Consider the following 20,003-nt stretch of genomic DNA (forward strand, 5'->3'; position numbering starts at 1 on the left):
AACAGTACCACAAAAAAATGGCCATTAATGTACCTCCACTACGTTTTGCAGTGTGGACCAACGTAGTGGGGTACATTTTCCCATGAGACTGGGTTGTTCTAAGCCAACAGTGATGTAAGAACCCAATGAATCTGATGTATAGAATGGAGAGAAATCCACACTGAGATGTAAGATGAAACAACAGCCATTTTGTAAATATTATTAGATGGGGTAAAAAGAAAGATATTTTTAACCCATCTAACAAATCCCTAACAATACCCACGTAATACCTGCCTGTTTGTGTCAGAACTAAAGTTTGCCCTAACTAGTTTATCTAATTGGGATAGTTCCTCGGTGAGGATAAAAAAGTCATCTTCATTACGTACATGGCACAGATTTGGGAATGGAATGAGAGCCTTGATCTAAGAACATAGTGTAATACTTTGATTAGGCTGGAGCCATGGATGTCTCCTCATTTGCAAACGTGTCTGATGTAATGATGGGATCATGTGGCAGACTGGAGTTGTATAAAATGCTTCTTTAACTGTGATTTGGGTACGAATTCAATGAGATGTGAGCCCGGTTGGTAAACTTCTGTAATTCAAAGCAACTTCTGACAAAACAATTTCTGTCAAAATCTGTTGTCATGTTTAAAGGTTATTTTAATACATCAACATTATGAAGTGTTTTTTAAAGAGTTTTTCCCTAGTGATCTCTTCTCAGGAAAATAACCAAAGATAAAAAGCTTTAAGGTGTAAACAAAGAGCTTTCCATGACATAAGACTGATTTTCTTTGTTTTGTTGTTTTTTTTTGCATTTGTTTTCAACCTAACAGCAGATAAACCCAGAGTCACACTGACAGCAGAGAAAACAACCATACCACTAGGGGGCAGTGTTAGACTGACCTGCTCTGTGGATGGATCTGCTGACTGGAAGTTTGACTGGTTCAGAAATGGGCAACAATATTCCGTAGTCCAGACCAGAGGAAACATTGAGCCATACAGAGTCATCAGTATCTCAGAGGGAGGTCTATACAGCTGCAGAGGAGGAAGAGGAGATCCAGTTTTTACAACAGAAACAAGCAATGAATTCTCTATTAGCAGAACTGGTGAGTTTAGCTTTACATTTTAGAAAAATGCTTTCTTCAACTATCATTTATTTATCAGGGATGTTTAAGTATCCGATGTTGATAATAATGAGAGCTTTAAATAAAATGAAAACAATAATTATATGATGGTAGCTCCATTAGCTGATTGATTGAATTTGAAGTATTTTAATTGCATTTCAATGGTAGCAATGAAGATAATCCAGGAAAGACATTTTTATGTAACACTCTAACAAACAAATAATTATTGTGAACAGTCTCTAAGCCAACAGTGATCCAACAACCCAGTGGGTCTGATGTATACAGAGGAGAGAAAGTCACTCTGAGATGTGAGATCTATGGAGGTGGAGGAGCTCAGTGGACGTATGAATGGAGAACAACCAGGAGAAACTCTCCAACATCCAGTGAATACAGGATCAACAGAGTCTCTTGGTTTGACAGTGGAGAATACAGCTGTAGGGCTGAAGGAGATCATCAGATAACAGAATGGAGTGATGCTTTAACACTGACAGTGAGATGTGAGTAAAATGTAAAATATTTCCTTATTGTTTTGATCTTAAATAAATTATTAACAAGTATTCCTGTTACTATTGACCACAGACTAAAGCAATGTTTAAAACAGTGTTATATGTTAAAAATTGTAAAAACTTAATTTTAATAAATGCAAAATAAACTAACTTTAATCTATATACTGAGAGTATATTTAGTTTCATTTTCTATTATGAATGATTAAATTAAATATAAAATGACAGTCATTTTATAAAGATTTTTAGATGTGGTAAAAAATTCTTTTTTTTTTTTTTTTTTTTACTAAAGTAAGATGATGATGTGATATTTATTTACCGTATTTTCACGACCATAAGGCGCACCGGACTAAAAGGCGCACTCTCAGTTATGTGTCCCATTTCTGTATTTAACACACACATAAGGCGCACCGGACTATAGGGCGCGTTTTTTATATACAGGTACATGTCCTCTACTACCTTTAAATACCTCTACTGCGTATTTAAAAATACAGCGGGGGCAAAACTGAGTATGACTGTGCTTTATTCATGTATTTATTACAAAGTATTAATCAAACCTGGCAGCTGGCCGTGAGACAGAGACATCGCAGATGACACAGCGCTGTGGTCACTCCTAAATTAACTTAAAATCCTGAAACCTGCTGACGGAATATGTTCGCTTTTATTACCGGTATCCTGGTGCCTGCAGTTTAGATTATTTAGATGAAAAACACCTGCCAGCAGCCGCGGTGAACCCCAGGCTGCCCAGCCTACAGGCTGCTGATGAAGAGATTTCTGCTGTCAGCGCACCGCTGGTATGTGGGGGTCTGAGCGCCTCCGACAGAAATAGATAATCTGGATGAACTGACTGCAATTATTAAGTTTTCAGGTGGACTTTCTCACTTAAAAACATATTAAAACTACTTTATTCCCACTGATCACAGCAAATATAGCTGCAAGATTTAGATTATTTAGATGAAAAAACACCTGCCAGCCACCGCGCTGAAGAGGAGGAGACGCGGCCCAGAGGCTGCTGTTGAATTAAGTTTTCAGGTAGAAATATAGAGCGGGAGCAAAACTGAGTATGATTGTGCTTTATTCATGTATTTATTACAAAGTATTAATCAAACCCATCAAAGTCATCATCCTCTGTTTCTGAATTAAACAGCTGCGCTAAATCAGACATGCCAGTTTCCCCTTCTTCGCTGTCAGTCACTTTCCGTGCAGCGCGGCTCCTCAGAAATAATGCCGGCTTTTGCGAAAGCCACAGAGCCAGCAGACACTTTAGTCCAAGCATCTACAATCCATCCGCAAACTGTGGCGTAATCTGCCCGGCGCTGCCTTCTTATCCTGTAACTGTGGTCTCCGTCGGTCATCCATCGCTCCCACGCCGCTTGCAGCCTTACTTTGAACGGGCGCTTCACACCGATGTCGAGCGGTGGAAGCTCCTTTGTCAGACCCCCGGGATAACGGCGAGCACAGCGTTCATTTGATTCACCTTTTTTTCACATCGGCTGTGAGATGGGCACGCAGCGATGGTGATGCGTGGAAAAAACCACCTAGTCTTCTCACATACACCTGCCTCAGCCACGCATCCATCCAGCCTTTTCCATTTGCGTTAATATCATATGTCATCAGAGCGCTGTCTGTCTCGCTGGCAGCTCCCAGATCAGCTTCTCTGATTGGTTGATGCGGCGCGTCCAGCAGCAAAACTTCAATTTTTCCATCTCGAGCAGCAGAAGCGCGGCGCTTCAGATGCTTAAACGCTCCCGACGTGCTGCACCAAAATGCGCTGCGGGACCTTTTGCTGCACCTATATGCGCGTCAACCATTGACTTTGCATGTAAACTCGCTGCTTCTGCTGCTTCTGCTGCACCTGCTGGGTCCGGTTCACACCGATGTCGAGCAGCGTTAATTTGTTTCCCCATGTTTTTCACATCAGCTGTGAGATGGGCACGCATGGAGTTACATATTAACAGCGATGGTGAGGGGTGGAAAAAAAACACCTGGTCTCCTTACATTCAGCCACTCTTTCATCATCTCCTCAATGAGGTAGTCTCAAAAGTCGCAGTTACAACACATATAAGGCGCACCGCACCATAGGGCGCACCGCACATTTTGAGGAAAAAAAAAGACGTTTAAGTGCGCCTTATAGTCGTGAAAATACGGTACCTTGTTTTCAACCTAACAGCAAATAAACCCAGAGCCACACTGAGAGCAGAGGAAACAATCATACCACTAGGGGGCAGTGTTAGACTGACCTGCTCTGTGGATGGATCTGCTGACTGGAAGTTTGACTGGTTCAGAAATGGGCAACAATATTCTGTAGATCAGACCAGAAGAAACATTGAGCCATACGGAGTCATCAGCATCTCAGAGGGAGGTCTATACAGCTGCAGAGGAGGAAGAGGAGATCCAGTTTTTACAACAGAAACAGGCAATGAAATCTCTATTTGGAAAACTGGTGAGTTTGTTGCCTTTTTTACATCTTGAAACTGTTTAACCAGGAAACTTTATTTCTGTTCTACATCTATTGATATTTGGTGCATGAAGAGTTTTTTATTTTATTTATTATCTTATTTTGGAATAAACAACCAAGAATAACAGAATTCTCGGGGAAGAGCTGAATCATTATAAAAACAAAAAGTAAATGCCTCTTTTAATCTTTATCACAGTGGAATACATTATTTCTGACAACTAGAAGCATTTTAGATACAGTTTGTCTGTTTGATGAGAATATAATTGTAATAATTGTTAAATGTTTATTGTGGTCTGCCCTCTTTTGAAGTCTCTCTCTACTAGTCTTTTTGTACAGATTTCCAGCAAAACCTTAAAAAAAAAACGTTGTTTAAACTCAAACAATTTCAAACAAAATTCAGGCAGCTTTAGTAAAAACAGATATTTCCAGGTCTGAAGGTAGAGAAAAGTTCTAACCTCACAGACATGATAACTGGTCCAAGTAATCTGTGACACATGATGCTAGAAAACTTCCTACAATTTATGGGGTCAGATATTAAAGTGATTTAATTCACATTGTTAGTTTATATATTGACAGGCTGGTAGAAATTATTATCTCAGTATTCAATGTGATTTTTTGCTGCTTTATATCTGTCTCTCTAATTCCTAATGTTGTTTAGCTAAGAAACATCTTCTGGCTTCTGGGATTTGGATAATGTTGTAGTTTTATTAGAAAGAAACAAATTAAATAGATAAGATTTTTTATTTCTATATCACACCTTAATGAGGGAGTATTATTTTAATCCATATCAATTAGGTTTACTGTAATTATATGTATATATATATATATATATATATATATATATATATATATATATATATATATATATATATATATATATATATATATATATATATATATATATATATATATATATATATATATATCTGTTTTATATACGTCTATATCAGTATTCTCACTGAATATTATTCATTCCAGTCTCTAAGGCCACTGTGACCCTTCAACCCAATTGGCCTCAGATATTCAGAGGAGAGAAAGTCTCTCTGAGATGTGAGATCCATGGAGGTGGAGGAGCTCAGTGGACGTATGAATGGAGAACAACCATCAGAAACTCTGAAACATCCAATGAATACAGGATCGCTGCAGCTACTGAATCCTACAGTGGAGAATATAGATGCATGGCTAGAGGAGACTACCAGATAACAGACTGGAGTGATGCCTTCAGACTGACAGTGAGAGGTGAGTCAGACTGTCGTCTATAAAAGGCCTAAAATGAACTATTTTATTTATATTATTCTAATCTATTAAAAAAAAAACTGCTCAGCACTTTTACATATTTTTCCAGAATGAGATAACGTCACACATGGTGTAAATATTCTGTTAGAATATAATATATTCTGCCAGATAATATGATAGAAAATGCAAATTCTGTTTATTCAGGAATAATCTGTGGAAAACTTTATGAGATGTTTAAGATTTCTGACAAAATAAAATGGTTTGTTAGTATACAGGCTGGATCTAACCATTATTTTTCACCATCTGTGTCTCCATCAGATAAACCTCAGCCTGTCCTCTCTGTGTCTCCATCAGATAAACCTCAGCCTGTCCTCTCTGTGTCTCCATCATGGCTGAGTCCTGGAGCCTCAGTGACTCTGAGCTGTGGGGGGTTGGAGCATCCATCTGCAGGATGGAGGTTCTTCTGGTATAAAGTGGTTCCAGCAAAATCCAGCAGCTCCTACAGCTTAGAGCTGCTGACTGGCAGAACCAACTGGACTGAACAGAACTCCTACCTCATTAATGGACAGAATCACACAGCAGGATATGTGTGCAGAGCAGGAAGAGGAGAACCAGTGTTTTACACTAAATACAGTGAAGCAAAGTTTGTCTGGTCTGCAGGTCAGTTTATCTCTGTTCATTCAAGGATCCTTGTGTTTTAAATGTTGATTATTTTTCAACAATTTGCATTTCACCTAAAATGCTGCCCATTCTATTGGCAGAGTTTATCTGACGTCTCCTTCGGGTTTTATCGGCTTCCTCTCATCTACCTGCAGTCCATCAGTTTAAGTCTAAGTGTATGTCTACATTCAGGGGCTGCATTGATTGAAGGCAGCCATTCTAGGCTGATTCTGTTCTTTTTAACAAAGATTCCTTCGAGTCATTGCTTATCCCATGATTCCTTACTAATTAAAGTTGATTGGTCAGCCAGAGGCAGCAATAGCAGATGGACAAGGTGGACAGCAGTGACAGAAATTGTGAATTAAATGTAAAAAAATGCTTTTAGTGTAACAATATGACATTTCAGATTTTTTTTAAAGTGGGAATGTAGCTTTATAAACCTCAGATATCTTACATTTTATTATCATGACCTAGTCAAACTAGCTGTGAGTGCAGCAAACTCTGAAATCTTAACTGAGAAGTACCTGTGCAAATTCTCAATCATCTGGGTCATGACAACCACAAAACCAGCTTAAATCAGAGGCAACTTTTGCTCTGTTTATATGAAAATGTTCAGACATCTGGCAGTCTAAACACCCCCACATTAATCCCAGTAATTTAATGAGACCACAATCCGAAAATCAGAACGAGAACATTTTCTGAAAATTAGCAGTAAATTATTTAGTAATGTTGTGAGTGTAGAAGGGGCTTTAAAGTTCTAGTGTTTAATATAATTCTATTTTCTTTGTAGCTAAATATACACTCCTGATCAAAATCTTTAGACCAGTCAAAAAATTGCAAGAATTTGCATTTTGCACTATTGGATCTTAAGAAGGTTCAAAGTAGAGCTTCACAATGTTAAAGGAAAAAATCAGTGCAAGAGACAAGAACTTTTGAGCAGGGAATTTTCTGAAAACTGCAGTTACACTCAAACATTATTTTTTCAGCTGATCAAAAGTTTAAGACCATAGTCTTTAAAAGGCAAAAGCTGTGCAAAAATCTGGATTCCATGTCATTTCTGTCAAGTCTTAACACTGTCAAGACCTCCTGATGGCAAAAGCAAAAAAGCTCACTGACTTTGAATGTGGTAGGATTGTTGAGCTGCATAAGCAAGGCCTCTCACAACGACGCAGTAAGACAGTCATTTTGCATTTTTTAAATGATCCTGAGGGTTATGGAACAAAAAAGTCAAGTGGAGACCCAAAAAAATTTCACCAGCTCTAAGCCGCAGGATCCGATTGGCTGTCCATCAAGACACAGGACGATCCTCTACCCAAATTAAGGCCATTACTGGTGCTGACTGCAGCCCAATAACCATCAGACGGCATCTGCGAGAGAAGGGCTTCAGAAATAAAAAAACGTCTTCAACGGCTACGTCTTCTTCTTTGCAAGGGTGCACCCAACATGGGACATTGAAAGGTGGAAGAAAGTTGTCTTCTCTGATGAGAAAAAATGTAACCTTGATGGTCCTGATGGCTTCCAACGTTACTGGCATGACAAGGAGATCCCACCTGAGATGTTTTCTACACGGCACAGTGGTGGGGGCCTCATCATGATTTGTGGTGCGTTTTCCTTCAATGGAACTATAGAGTTTCAGGTTGTCCAGGGGCATCAAACAGCAGCTGGCTATGTGGAGATGTTGCAGCGGGTCCCTTATGACTGAGGGCCCTTGTCTGTGTGGTAATGATTGGGTTTTTCAACAGGACAATGCTGCAGTTCACAATGCCTGCCTGACAAAGGAGTTCTTCCAAGAGAATAACATCACTCTTTTGGACCATCCTGCATGTTCCCCGGATCTAAACCCAATTGAGAACATTTTGGGATGGATGGCAAGGGAAGTTTACAAAAATGGACATCGGTTCCAGACAGTGGATGCCCTTCGTGAAGCCATCTTCAACACTTGGAGCAACGTTCCCACTAGCCTCCTGGAAACACTGGCATCAAGCATGCCTAAACGATTGTTTGAAGTCATCAACAAGAATGGTGGAGCTACTCATTACTGAGTCCTTTTTTTGACACTTGGATTTCTGTTTTGGGGGGTTTCAGGTTTTTTTGAGCTATGGTCTTAAACTTTTGATCAACTGAAAAAAATCATGTTTGAGTGTAAATGCAGTTTTCAATTAATTCCCCGCTCAAAAGTTTTTGTCTCTTACGCTGATTTCTTCTTTTAACATTGTGAAGCTCTACTTAGAACCTTCTTTAGATCCAATAGTGCAAAATGTTAATTCTTGCAATTTTTTGACTGGTCTTAAGATTTTGATCAGGAGTGTATATGTATTTACAACTTAAAGACATGGTGGCCCCGTGGTCGTGTTTCTCTTAGAGTTTGAAGCGAAAATCTTTGCTGCAGGTAGAATGAGAGGAAACCTATAAAACCTGTAGGCCCTGAAGGAGCCTTCAGTTTAACTCCACCCCTGATGCCAAAACAGTGCCAACCTGCATTGCCATGGTAACTTATAAGGGGCCATAGAAATCTGCAGCATCTCTAAAAGCTGTTGTTATTAAAAAAATGCAACTTAATTATTATTTCTTATTGTTTCTTTTCATAGTTAATGTTTAAAGACATTGTTTAATTTTATTATGTTAAACTTCATAATGCCAAATCTCTTTTTAGAGTCAATGTCAATGCTTTAGCTTCATACTTCTGAACCAGTTACTTGGGACCTCATTTTAACACACAGAAAGGCGGCCATGTTACTCTGGTTCTCAAATCAATCCAATGGCATTCAATTATGTGAAGACTTTAGTGGTTATTACGTCTTCATTGCCTTGGTCCCCATACCTTAGTGACTACCTGGTTGGTCCCACCTAGATCATTAAATACAGAGAATATCATAAAATGCAATTAGATTGTAATTCACTGTAGTTAGTTTTTATTTTTGTCTTTCATTCCTTAGATTTTAGCACCTCTGCTTGAAGGGAGGCTGTCACATACTATGGCTCTACAAATTTCTACACCAGTATCTTTGGTTGTTTACAAAGACTTTTAGAATACATTATGTTGCCTTTTTGGCTTATTGTATTTTATTTCTGCATTTTCTATTTGTTTTTTCACTTTTTGTTATAAACTTAAGTCTTCTCAATATTTACTATAACAAGATCATATTATCAGACGTACAGTATTGTGCATGTATGCAATGAGTAAACCAGAGATTAATGGAGCAAAGCGACCAGAGATGTGAAAAGAAAGACTGAATCAGGTGATCAGGAGTAGCGCTTAGAATAAATATGAACTTTGGTTTTCACTGAGGCAGGAGCTGAAGCTGCCAGAGTTTGTTAGATGATGATGAGGCTGCACAGCAGAGTTTATGTCTATTAATCGCAATTAGTAAGAAAATCTCTTTATGCTCAATAATAACAAAGTAAACACTATCAGGATGAATGCTTGGCATCTATTGCTTTGTTTTAACACAAATATCTGAGGTGTAGGGTCTTTGCTATAGGCATAGATGGTGAGTAGGACCCTTTGATGTTTATTTTTCTGTAAATCACATCTTTGTTACAATGCATTTAAATTAGACCACATTTTTCAACATAACTTTAAAAAAAAAATACAATGCAAATATTTAATTTTGTTTTATTTTCATGTTTTTTTTTCAGACGCTCATCCAGCTGCTTCTCTCTCAGTGACTCCAGACAGAGTTCAACATTTTATCAATCAGTCTGTCACTCTGAGCTGTAGAGGGAACAACACTGAGTGGAGACTGAGGAGGTTTACAGAAACAGGTGGACTATCAGACACTCACTGCTCCAACTGGGGGACAATGACTGGATCCTCATGTTCTATAAACACAGGCTGGTCTCACAGTGGAGTGTACTGGTGTGAGTCTGGATCAGGAGATTTTAGCAACGCAGTCAACATCACTGTACAGGGTAGGTTATGATTGATGATATTTCCTTTAACATTTTCCTGTGTTTTCACATACTGTAAAAGCTGCAGTTACTGTGAACATTAATATCCAGAGACACAGTGGGGGCTGTAGGCTTTGCTTTGAGCAGCCGGTCTGGAGCGCAGCGGGGCGGAGCGCTGATGGAGGATGAGGGATTCGGGGTTAGCATGAAATGTTGGTCATGTTGCTGTTAGCATAAACAAAACGTGTTACACAATGCTTGCACACTGTTGCACTTTTATCCACAACTTTCTTTCCGCCGTCATCGTAGGTCACTCTAAATGCAAAGCGGTCCCATACAGCAGACCTATAAAATGCTGCTGGCGCGTCTTCCAACTCCTGTTCTTTCCCACTCGCCAGTCCGACACAATTCTCCACAACAACTGATTTTTTTACCTGCTACACCCGGCTAAGCTGCTTCGCTTCTTCTTCTACTTGTTTACTACTGGTGGTTGGCTTTGGTCGCAGTACCGCCACCTTCTGCTCTGGAGTGTAAACGCTTCGCCTATGAGAAAAAGTAACGCGCATGAACCAAACGCAACACACGCGAATCGAACCGAAAAGTTCGGACGGTTTTCATAAATCGTCCCATCCCTACTGATTACCTAATGGTAAATAGTAAATTACATTTAATCCTAGAGGGTTTCAACACTAACAATTTCTCTAACCTTTTAACTTTTAAGAATCCAAATGCAGATAGAAATATGTATTTTAGTTGCTCTGAATATGACACATTGTGTGGAGAATTCTTTATTGGTTTTATAATTTCGTAGTATGACATAAATGAGAGCAGAATAACTTTAACAAAGATCACTGAATTCAACACTGAAGACCAGGATCAGAAATGATGTTTAAATGTAATTCCGCTGAGAACTTAAAATGGAAACATGCTGTGATTTTGTTTCAGATGAGGAACTGAAATAGATCAGATAACAGGTTTATATCCAGATGTCACACAAAGCTTATAGTTTTCTAGAAGAATGTAATAAAATGAAAATGCAGTTGATAAGATTAAGCCATCCTTTCTAATCTTAACATGAAAAATGAGTGAAAAATAACACCAACATTTTACCTTCTATATGAAATCATTACCTGAAACGTCCAGAGATTAATCCCAAATCTCAAGATCATATAGGATTTAGTGCAATGTTTGATTATAGGGACCATTTTTTGTAATTAGCATAAATTCAGAACAATGAATAATTACTGAGAATCAGAGATTGATATATTGTTAATAAAAGGTGTTCTGTCCATTACCTTGGTTTAATTTCCAGTGATTTAAAAGCTACTTTCCAAATATAATAGATATTAGACTTTTCTAAAGGTCAAAACTGATTGCTGATCAAAACCTGATATTCTGACTGTTTTACAGATAGAAATAACAGTATTATCATTGGACCAATTATTGGAATCCTTGTCATTATTCTCATTATCCTGCCACTGCTGTTGTGGTGCTGCATACGGTCAAAGGGTGAGAGGCTTTTTCTTCTCATACTGTGGTGGACTATGTAGTGACTTAAATACTTAAACAATTAAATAATTAAAATCTATGTTACTGCTTTGACAAAACTGAGAAATAAATCAAATTGCATCACAATGTAACAAATTCCCTCTTTTTGTCCACAGATTTCTGCTGCATCAGGTCAGTACATCATGGTTCACTTTCCTCTGATCTTAAACATTCATCATCATCTATTCTTTAAATTTAAGTTGAACTTTTAACATAATTTAGGTCAGAAAGCAGCAGTCAGAGCCCCACCACCAATCATGGAGTCAACCAGACAGACAGTCAAGTTTACAGCTCTCTGCTTCATGGTTAGTAGCTTTCTATTTGACTTTGAAATAACTTCCTAAATCTTTGATTTAGGGATGTGTGCTAAACTCTGCTTTTTGGAGATTTTTCATTGTTATTATAACATATAAGCCAATACTTACAATATAGATCATTGTAGTGCCACCAAACTTGTAGCACACATAGATAATATTATCTAGTTCATACTGCAACTCTTACTTTTAGAATATATGCTAAACTCTATATTTTTTTAGATGCTTTCATTGTTATTATAAGCAGGCCAGGTGTGCAATCTCTACAACAGGAACTACAGCACTGAGCGTTGTGTGCTCTGCACAAAGTAGAACTGTCACAAATGCAGGAAGGATTCACCTTGGGTTTGTAAAAACTGCTAAATGGGACAATTGTAGCTATATATGTAAGTAGTGCTTTTCCTTGGGTGAAATAAATGTTACTCCAATATTCAAATCATACTTTTGTTGTTTTCTAAGCTAAACTGTTAAATGACGTTAAAAGGCGAGACAAGAAAAAATACAATTATTCTTTAAGTTGTTCTTTCTTTCACATAGTGAGCTTTGCAACAATATAAATGAGTCTGTTAGTGAATGGACAATATAAATAGGCTCTGCCTTGCCTTGTTGGAAAAGTATGGTTATGACCTGTTCTCAGCTCAGGACCCGTATGATATCTGGTTGTTCAATAGGTCTGCCTAAATAAAAGATTTAGATATGACTTATTAGGATATTCCTGCAAAAAGGTGTGATGTTGCAGGGGAAGGTAATGAAAAGTGTTTGGAGCATGCTCTTGTTCTGATTCCAGTTTGTTTCAGCCTTTATCCAGTCTCATGTACGTAGAAGGGCTGGTCACATCACAGGTTATTTGCATTACAACAAGGTCAATTAGCAAGGTAGAGTGAATACACAAACCTGAAGAGGGGAGGGGGGCTTGCAGGAAAACTGAAATTCTCTTAGACATCTAGTGTTAGAATATCAAATGTGTTTTACTTTGACTTTTTTTTACTGTTTTGCAGGTGATACTTCTGAGTATGAGTCAATCCAACGAGCCACAAACAAAGGTAAACTATATTTCTTGAAGCAGTCAGGGATGCAACAACTGGCTGATTTCAGCTGACTGATTTCAATGGTGTGAAATTCAGAGATGGGAAGTAACGAAGTACAAATACTTTGTAACTGTACTCAAGTAGATTTTTCTTATATTTTTACTTTACTTTACTACTTATTTTTATGGCGACTTTTTACTTCTACTCCTTACATTTTTACACAAATATCTGTACTTTCTACTCCTTACATTTTTAAAAATTGGCTCGTTGCTTTAGTTTTGAATCATTTTAATGGAGTTACCGTTATTATTTTTCACGTCATCAATACCAAATTCAATCTAATTGGATGGGAATCTACGTTGCATTTGACGCACCACTACAAGATGAATCAACAGATTCGGCGGTATTCATTGGCGGCAAATCATTGCAGCTTGGTGGCGGTGGCGTTAGCATAGTAGTATGGACGACGAGCTGATTGAAAATGAACACAACAGAGATCTAGTCCTATTGGCAGACGTCCATTTAAAATGTAGGCAACGGCATGAAAAAAGTGGTTTCTACTTTTACTTTCATACTTTAAGTAAATTTACAAGCCTGTACTTTGTTACTTTTACTTGAGTAAAGAAGTTTAATCAATACTTCCACTTTTACCAGAGTATTTTTTAACACAAGTATCTGTACTTTTACTCAAGTACGGAAAGTGAGTACTTTTGCCATCTCTGGTGAAATAAAATGGAAAAACTATTTCAGCAATAATTTTAAAGTTCTTACTTAATTAGCTGAAAAAGGAGATAGCTGTAATATCCTCTATTTCTTTTTGAAAAATGAGCAAAGGAAGCATTGTTTCCCGTTCGCTTTGACCGGTTTTGATTAGAGTTTGATTTATCAATTGATTCTGTGAGTTGTGGGAAAAATCAAACTCATGATTGGCTAAAGAATCTCAACATGGGTGGCAGGTACCCAATAATCTCGTAAAATTGTACTGAATCTCCTTCCCTTTTGCCAACACTTCTTATGGGAGCTTTCCCACATTTATACATGTTGTTCAATTTGAATACTACAGGGTATCAATCTGGCTTATGTCAGGATAATAAAATAGTCTCTACTAACAACATTTGTTTGCTTGTTAAAACCAGGATCAGCAGCTTTGAGAAAAGATGTTTTAACATTTTTTTCCTTTAAATATTCTTTTCTTTGTTAATCTTTTTATCATATTAACAGGGATTCCTGATGACCTAGACGAGGATCCTGTTTATACTAATATGAAAGCAGAAACCACAGGTAGGTGGTTCAAAGTATTACTTTAAAAGAAAAGTTAATTATTTATGGTTCTTAAAAAAGTAACTACAGTAGTTGCCATTCAAAATTTTCCAACTTTCCTTTATGGGTTCTCCCATGCAATTCTTTTTTAAACATTAATCTTTGAACTAAAATATTGTTTCTGTCATGATTTGTGAACATTAAGATCTGAAGAGAAGCGCCATCTCCTGGTCAGACCCTGTAATTCAGTGAAAGGATGGAGTCCGAGTAAAAGCATATGCACGCCCAGGAGAAGGAGGAGGTCACTCCAGTGGCTGGAAGTTGGCTGCCATTCAGCTGGCCTTTGACTGGGAAGGACAATTAATAACCTAGTTACTCCATATTGAACTAATCTTTAAATACAATACAATACAAATTCAGTGATGAAATATAGGATCAGTATAAGCACTACACATCAATATAAACTACATTTCTGAAATTATTTTAAACATTAATTTCTCCCTTTATTGGTGTGTGTGATTGCATAACTGAGTTACAATACAATTTTGTAACTATCCATCCATCCATTTTCCATCCTGCTTATCCCTGATGGGTTAGCGAGGGGTGCTGGTGCCTTTCTCCAGCTGTCTATGGGTGAAAGGCGGGGTACACCCTGGGCAGGTCGCCAGTCTATCACTGGGCAACGCAGAGACAAACAGGAAAAACAATCATTCAGGCTTACACTCACACCTAAAGAGAATTTAGAGAAGCCAAATAACCTAACAGTCATGTTTTTGGATTATAGGAGGAAGCTGAAGTACCCAGAGAGAACCCACATCCACAGGGAGAACATGAAAAATCCATGCAGAAAGTCCATGGGCTGAGAATTTAACCCGGAACCTTCTTGTGGCAAGAAAGCAGTGCTACCCACTGCTCCACTGAGCAGCCCATTTTGTAGATATGATTATGTATTTTTTTTTTTAAATAATGCAATAAAGCAAATCTGATGTTTTAGAAATTCTAATTTTTGGACATTAAGAACCTTTAATTGGTTTTAAAATATGTGCAGTTATGCTTCAATGTTTCCATACCCTTCCATTAAAGAAAGAAAAAAGAAGTCTGCAAGTAAAATAAACAGAAAATGACCAAAGAAATAATGCATAAAAATTATTTTAAAAAAAGCAAAATAGAAATTGTGGCATTAATTTTAAATAAATAGATATAAATCCATATGTATATAAAATGCAAGGATTATACAAACCTGTTTGAGCTTATGAACTAAAATTTTGTTGAGCAACTCTTTGAGGCAGTAATCACTGAAATCAGGTGTTTTCTGTCATGTTCAGTAAATGTTTAGTCAGACTTCTGCACCTTTTGACAGGTATGTTGGTTCACTGTTAATGAGCAAAGTAGTTTATTTGGTCTGGCATAATCGTTTTTTTTTTTTAGAATAATTTTAAAATTAAAATTTTCAAAATTAATCTTTTATTTTATTCAATTATCACTTAGTCATATTTATTTATTTACAATTAGAGAGTGTTGGCCTACTGGTCAGATTAAAATTAAAGTAAGTTAAAACTAAATATATTTTTCATGTACATTTAAAATGATTTACATGCGAACCAAAATGTATCTAAAGTATTTCTTGTTATTAAAAAAAATGTAAACTCTTCTTTTAGTTTCTGACTTTTTTTTTATTGGTCCCTGTTGGTATTTTTTGAATTTATATTTAATAAAGAGCTTCAACTCTTCAAAGTTGGAGAGTCTCTGTGCCAAGACCCCATTCTGCAGCTTCCTCCACAGGTTCTCTTTTACAGAAATGCATTGGTGCCCTAATAAGGAAAGAGATTAGCCCAAAGTGACATTATAAGCACTGTTTGTTTCTTTAAACTTAATAAAAAAGCCAGATGTGAATCTTTCTGTGAGAACGTCTAAATTCTGACACCAGCACTAAAAACCATACAGGAATTTCTAGCAAATATTGAGTATTTCCCTCAAAATTACAACAATATTGTGTAATTTTCATAGGAATTTTCTAAGGGGCACAGCTGTTAGAAACATTTTAATCCAAAGGAGACATGGAGGCCTGGCTGGCCAAAGAAAATGTGATGTAACCAAAATGTCTGTTAGAAAGCTGAGGGTCAAAAAATATTTTTTCTTTTCAGCGTTACTGTGAAACAATGTATGGATTCAGATAAACCAAATATATTTCAAGTAAAGAAACTAAAGCATTAGATGGCCTCCTCAGAGTTAAGCACTCATGTTCTGCAGAACATATGGGCTCACCTGGAGAGGCATGGGGCAAAGAGATTTTCTGACGAGCTAATAGAGTTGTCAGGGAAAAAACACGGAAAATGGTGACACCTTAAGGGGTGCAGCCCTCCACAGCCACACTTGACCGCTTAAAAAGCTTTGACCCCATGCAGTTTGAATATTGCCGTGGGTTTGGGGTTGAAGATGCCATCATTCACCTGCTTCAACAAACAAACAAAACACTGTCATTTAGACTAAGCAGACAGCACTGTGAGGATCATGTTCTTGTGTGTGTTAAAGTAACACTTTAAGAGTGCATTTGGTCTCACTCTATGTAGTGTATATTTTACTCCAGTTGTTATTGTAATCATTCTAAAAGAGTCAATGTACATTGACACTGCTTATTTAATGCTTTGGAATTTACTGTGAAACTTCAGAAGATTCAGGTGGAGGCATCAACAGTTACCTGGATCAAAGACTACCGGACAAACAGTCAACATTTTGTTTCACTGAAGGGTCAGCTGTCTAATCAATTATTCCACAGCATAGGAGCACCACAGAGGACAGCACTCTCACCATTCCTTTTTGCTCTGTAACCTCTGACTTCCTGTACCAGGCAGTCCTGTTACCTGCAGGAATAATCTGATGACTCAAAGATGGCCAAGAAGCTGAGTACAGAGAACCAGAGATCTGCTTTGTGGCTTAGTGTGGAAACAATCATCTGAACTCTGAATGTCAACATTTCAGAAGAAACAGGAACAAGTTGAATCCTATTAACATGAAGGGAGAATAATTGGAAATAGTGTAGGAGTATAAATACCTCAGTGTTCACCTGGAAAACAAACTAGGCTGGAGCCATCTACAAGACATTATAAGTGTGACATTATAAACACTTGTAACTAAAACTCAAACTCCCACTTGTCTGAGAGAAAGCTGCAAGTGAAGATGAGTTTATTTTCAGCTCCAGATTGAGTCCAAGAATACTTTTAAACATGAAAGGATTTCCATCATTAGAGGAAAACATTGGTTTTAGAAAATGCCAAATCATAGCATAGAACTAAACTCAAAAGAAAGTATGTGTCGCCCAGAAAGGCCTGCAGAGAAGGGCTGTTCTTCTGATAGATGTTATTGGTTATTTGCAATATAGAGTAGAATAATATTTGTAAATCTAGATGTTTGATTTTATACACTCTGAATTTGAGTTTAACTTGAAACAAAACTTGATTGAACAAAGTTTTAGCACTAGGGTGTAAACATCGATGCATATCAATTATTACAGACTATATACAATAAATCTGTGAGATGACACCCATGGAACATTGCACCAAACTGCAGAAGCCACATTTCAACCAGAGGGCAGCACTGAGGCAGGATATTGCTGAATTAAACCCGTTTAAACCATAATGTCAAAATGTGCACTGTTCTGAAAATGGGAGATGAGAAAGAGTGCATTAACCCTTTGAAATTCATAAAGTTTAAATGGGTAATTATTTTTTTTAACTCTTTAAATGTCTGGTAAGATATATATATATATCTCACTCCAGTGTGTGCTACATAAACCATAAGAATAAAGCCAATGAAAATGGAAGATTCTGTATTAAGCTTCATTTACTACGTCCAATATATTATTTTGAAATCATTACAGTTATTGAATTTATGGAATGCAGTAGCCAGCAGTATTTCTTGAGAATTTAGGCAGATTTATTATTCAGAATAATGGAGGATGTCAGTTATGGGTTCAAGTGAAGAGAAAACTTTAATATTAATATAAAGCAAGGCAAACAAAGGGACCAGAGATGAGGACAGTGTTTCTTTGACAAAAATATGTGCTGTTTAGGTATTATTTTTACATTATATATGTCCATTTGTTTGCTGTTTGTACAAAATGTTACAAACTGGTTATAAGAAAACTCATTGTAGACTTGAGAGAGCAAAGTTTTTGTATATAGTTCAAAAAACGATGTAGTCCAATTAAATTCTAACAAGTAAACTTAGAGTGGTTTTGTGTAGAGAAGTGAGACTTTCAGCTGGTTAGACTCACTAATGCTGTTTTACACAATCACTGCACACTATTGCTTTGATTCATTTTCTGTTGGCTCAGTGCAAACATATCAAAACTACTGTTTAGGACTGGAATAGACATTCTACCTTTCACCTCAGTGCTCCCAAAACCTTTGCTATTTACTAATAATTTGCTAAAATAATAGTAATAAAAACAAATTTTATTGTAAGAGCCTTTTAGGAAACCTGAGGACAGGTGGTGTGTAAGTTATTTTGTGAAGTTACTCCTTTTTAATTTTTTTTTTTTTTTTTAGAAATGATAGGCAAGTTGGAAATGGGCCAGAGGTTATTGTAGTCGTTCTGATCTGACCCAGGTTTTTCAGTGTAGAGCGAAGAAACAATTCAAGAGGTAAGAAAGGAGTGAGTAATGGCGGTTATGGTCAGGAGCAACGGCTGGAGACAGGTGGTGACCAGAGCATTTAGGATAGAATCAAGCAGGCAGGTGGAGGACTTAGAGCTATGGATGAAGTTGGAAATTTTGGAGATACTTCTGAAATAAAAGATAGAGAATGACTGAGAGAGGGGATGGATTTCAGTAGAAGATACAGCAGAATGGTTTGGAGATATATGATGGTGAATTCTGTTAATTTTCTCATTAAAAATTCTGCATTGTAGAATTAGAAGAGTTTGAACATAGGTAATAAGGGGTTAAAATGTTTTTAAACTGTAAAAACAAAGTCTTTAAGTTACCTTTATTGGAGCAGATAAATCCAGGAAAGTCGTGGGGTTTAGTTAGAGTAATTGATTCCTTATTTTTCATATATGCGATCTTTGTAGTTTCTTTGTGAATAGTAAATGCAGCTTGTTTATGGAGCTTTCTGAGTTCAGGAATAAAGCAGGGGGCAGAGTGGGAGAAGGTAATAAAGCAGGTTTTCACTGGAGAGGTCAGAATATTATTTATACAATTTGCACTACTGTTATACAGAGATGCACATTGATCCAGGGTGGAAGAACTTAGACAACTTTTATCGTCATCCTGTATACAAAGATTGTACCCAAAATGAAAATTCGTTTTGTAGAGCTTTCATGGCATTTCCATTCGTTAAAGTGCAGCAGTGATCAAATGCAAACAGTGTGGGAGAAAAAAACACATTGATATGGAAGTTCAGAGAAATAAATATATATGGTGTAAATAAGCAGTATTTTGGTTTGGTTTTGTCATTGTAATGCAGAGTCTTTGGCAAGATTTAGTTTTCTCAACAGTTCAGCTGCCTGATGGCAGTGGGGAAGAAGCTGTTTCGGAATGTGCTGTTCCTGCATCAAATGCTGCAAAGCCTCGTCTCAGAGGGCAGGAGGTAGAACAGTACATGTAGGGGGTGTGGGGGGTCATTGATGATGTTACATGCTTGGGAAAAGCAATGCTGGGATAAAATGTCTTTTATGGAGGGAAGAGGAGCCCGGATGATCTTTGCTGTTTTCACCACTCTTCTCACTTCCAGTCTGAGACACTGCAGCCTCCACACCACACAGTGAGACAGCTGGTCAGAACGCTCTCTATGTTCCTTTTGTAGAAGGCCGTGAGAATGGGTGGGGGCAGGTGGGCTCTCCTCAATCTCCGCAGGAAGTACATGCGCTTTTGTGCCCTTTTGAACAGTGAGGTGGTGTTTACAGTCCAGGTGAGGTTGTCTGTGATGTGCACCTCCAGGAATTTGGTGATGTTGATCACCTCTACAGCTGAGCTGTTGATGAGCAGTGAAGCTTGGTTAG

The 20,003-nt window shown here is 37.4% G+C and overlaps 1 protein-coding gene across 1 annotated transcript; it reads left to right on the forward strand.

Moving 5' to 3' along the window:
* Positions 1 to 1,337: 1,337 nt before the first annotated feature.
* LOC119789294 (high affinity immunoglobulin gamma Fc receptor I-like) lies at positions 1,338 to 15,096 on the forward strand (the record flags this gene model as incomplete). The annotated part of the gene is made up of 9 exons (XM_038294122.1): positions 1,338 to 1,602; positions 5,657 to 5,962; positions 9,602 to 9,874; positions 11,264 to 11,362; positions 11,518 to 11,533; positions 11,624 to 11,706; positions 12,714 to 12,758; positions 13,965 to 14,024; positions 14,788 to 15,096. Coding segments are annotated over 9 exons (1,158 nt in total), but the record flags the coding sequence as incomplete, so codon positions are not given.
* Between the last annotated feature and the right edge of the window lie 4,907 nt (positions 15,097 to 20,003).

This window comes from Cyprinodon tularosa, unplaced genomic scaffold (genome assembly GCF_016077235.1).
Source record: "Cyprinodon tularosa strain WSP-4 unplaced genomic scaffold, ASM1607723v1 ctg1096, whole genome shotgun sequence".
NCBI lineage: Eukaryota > Metazoa > Chordata > Actinopteri > Cyprinodontiformes > Cyprinodontidae > Cyprinodon > Cyprinodon tularosa.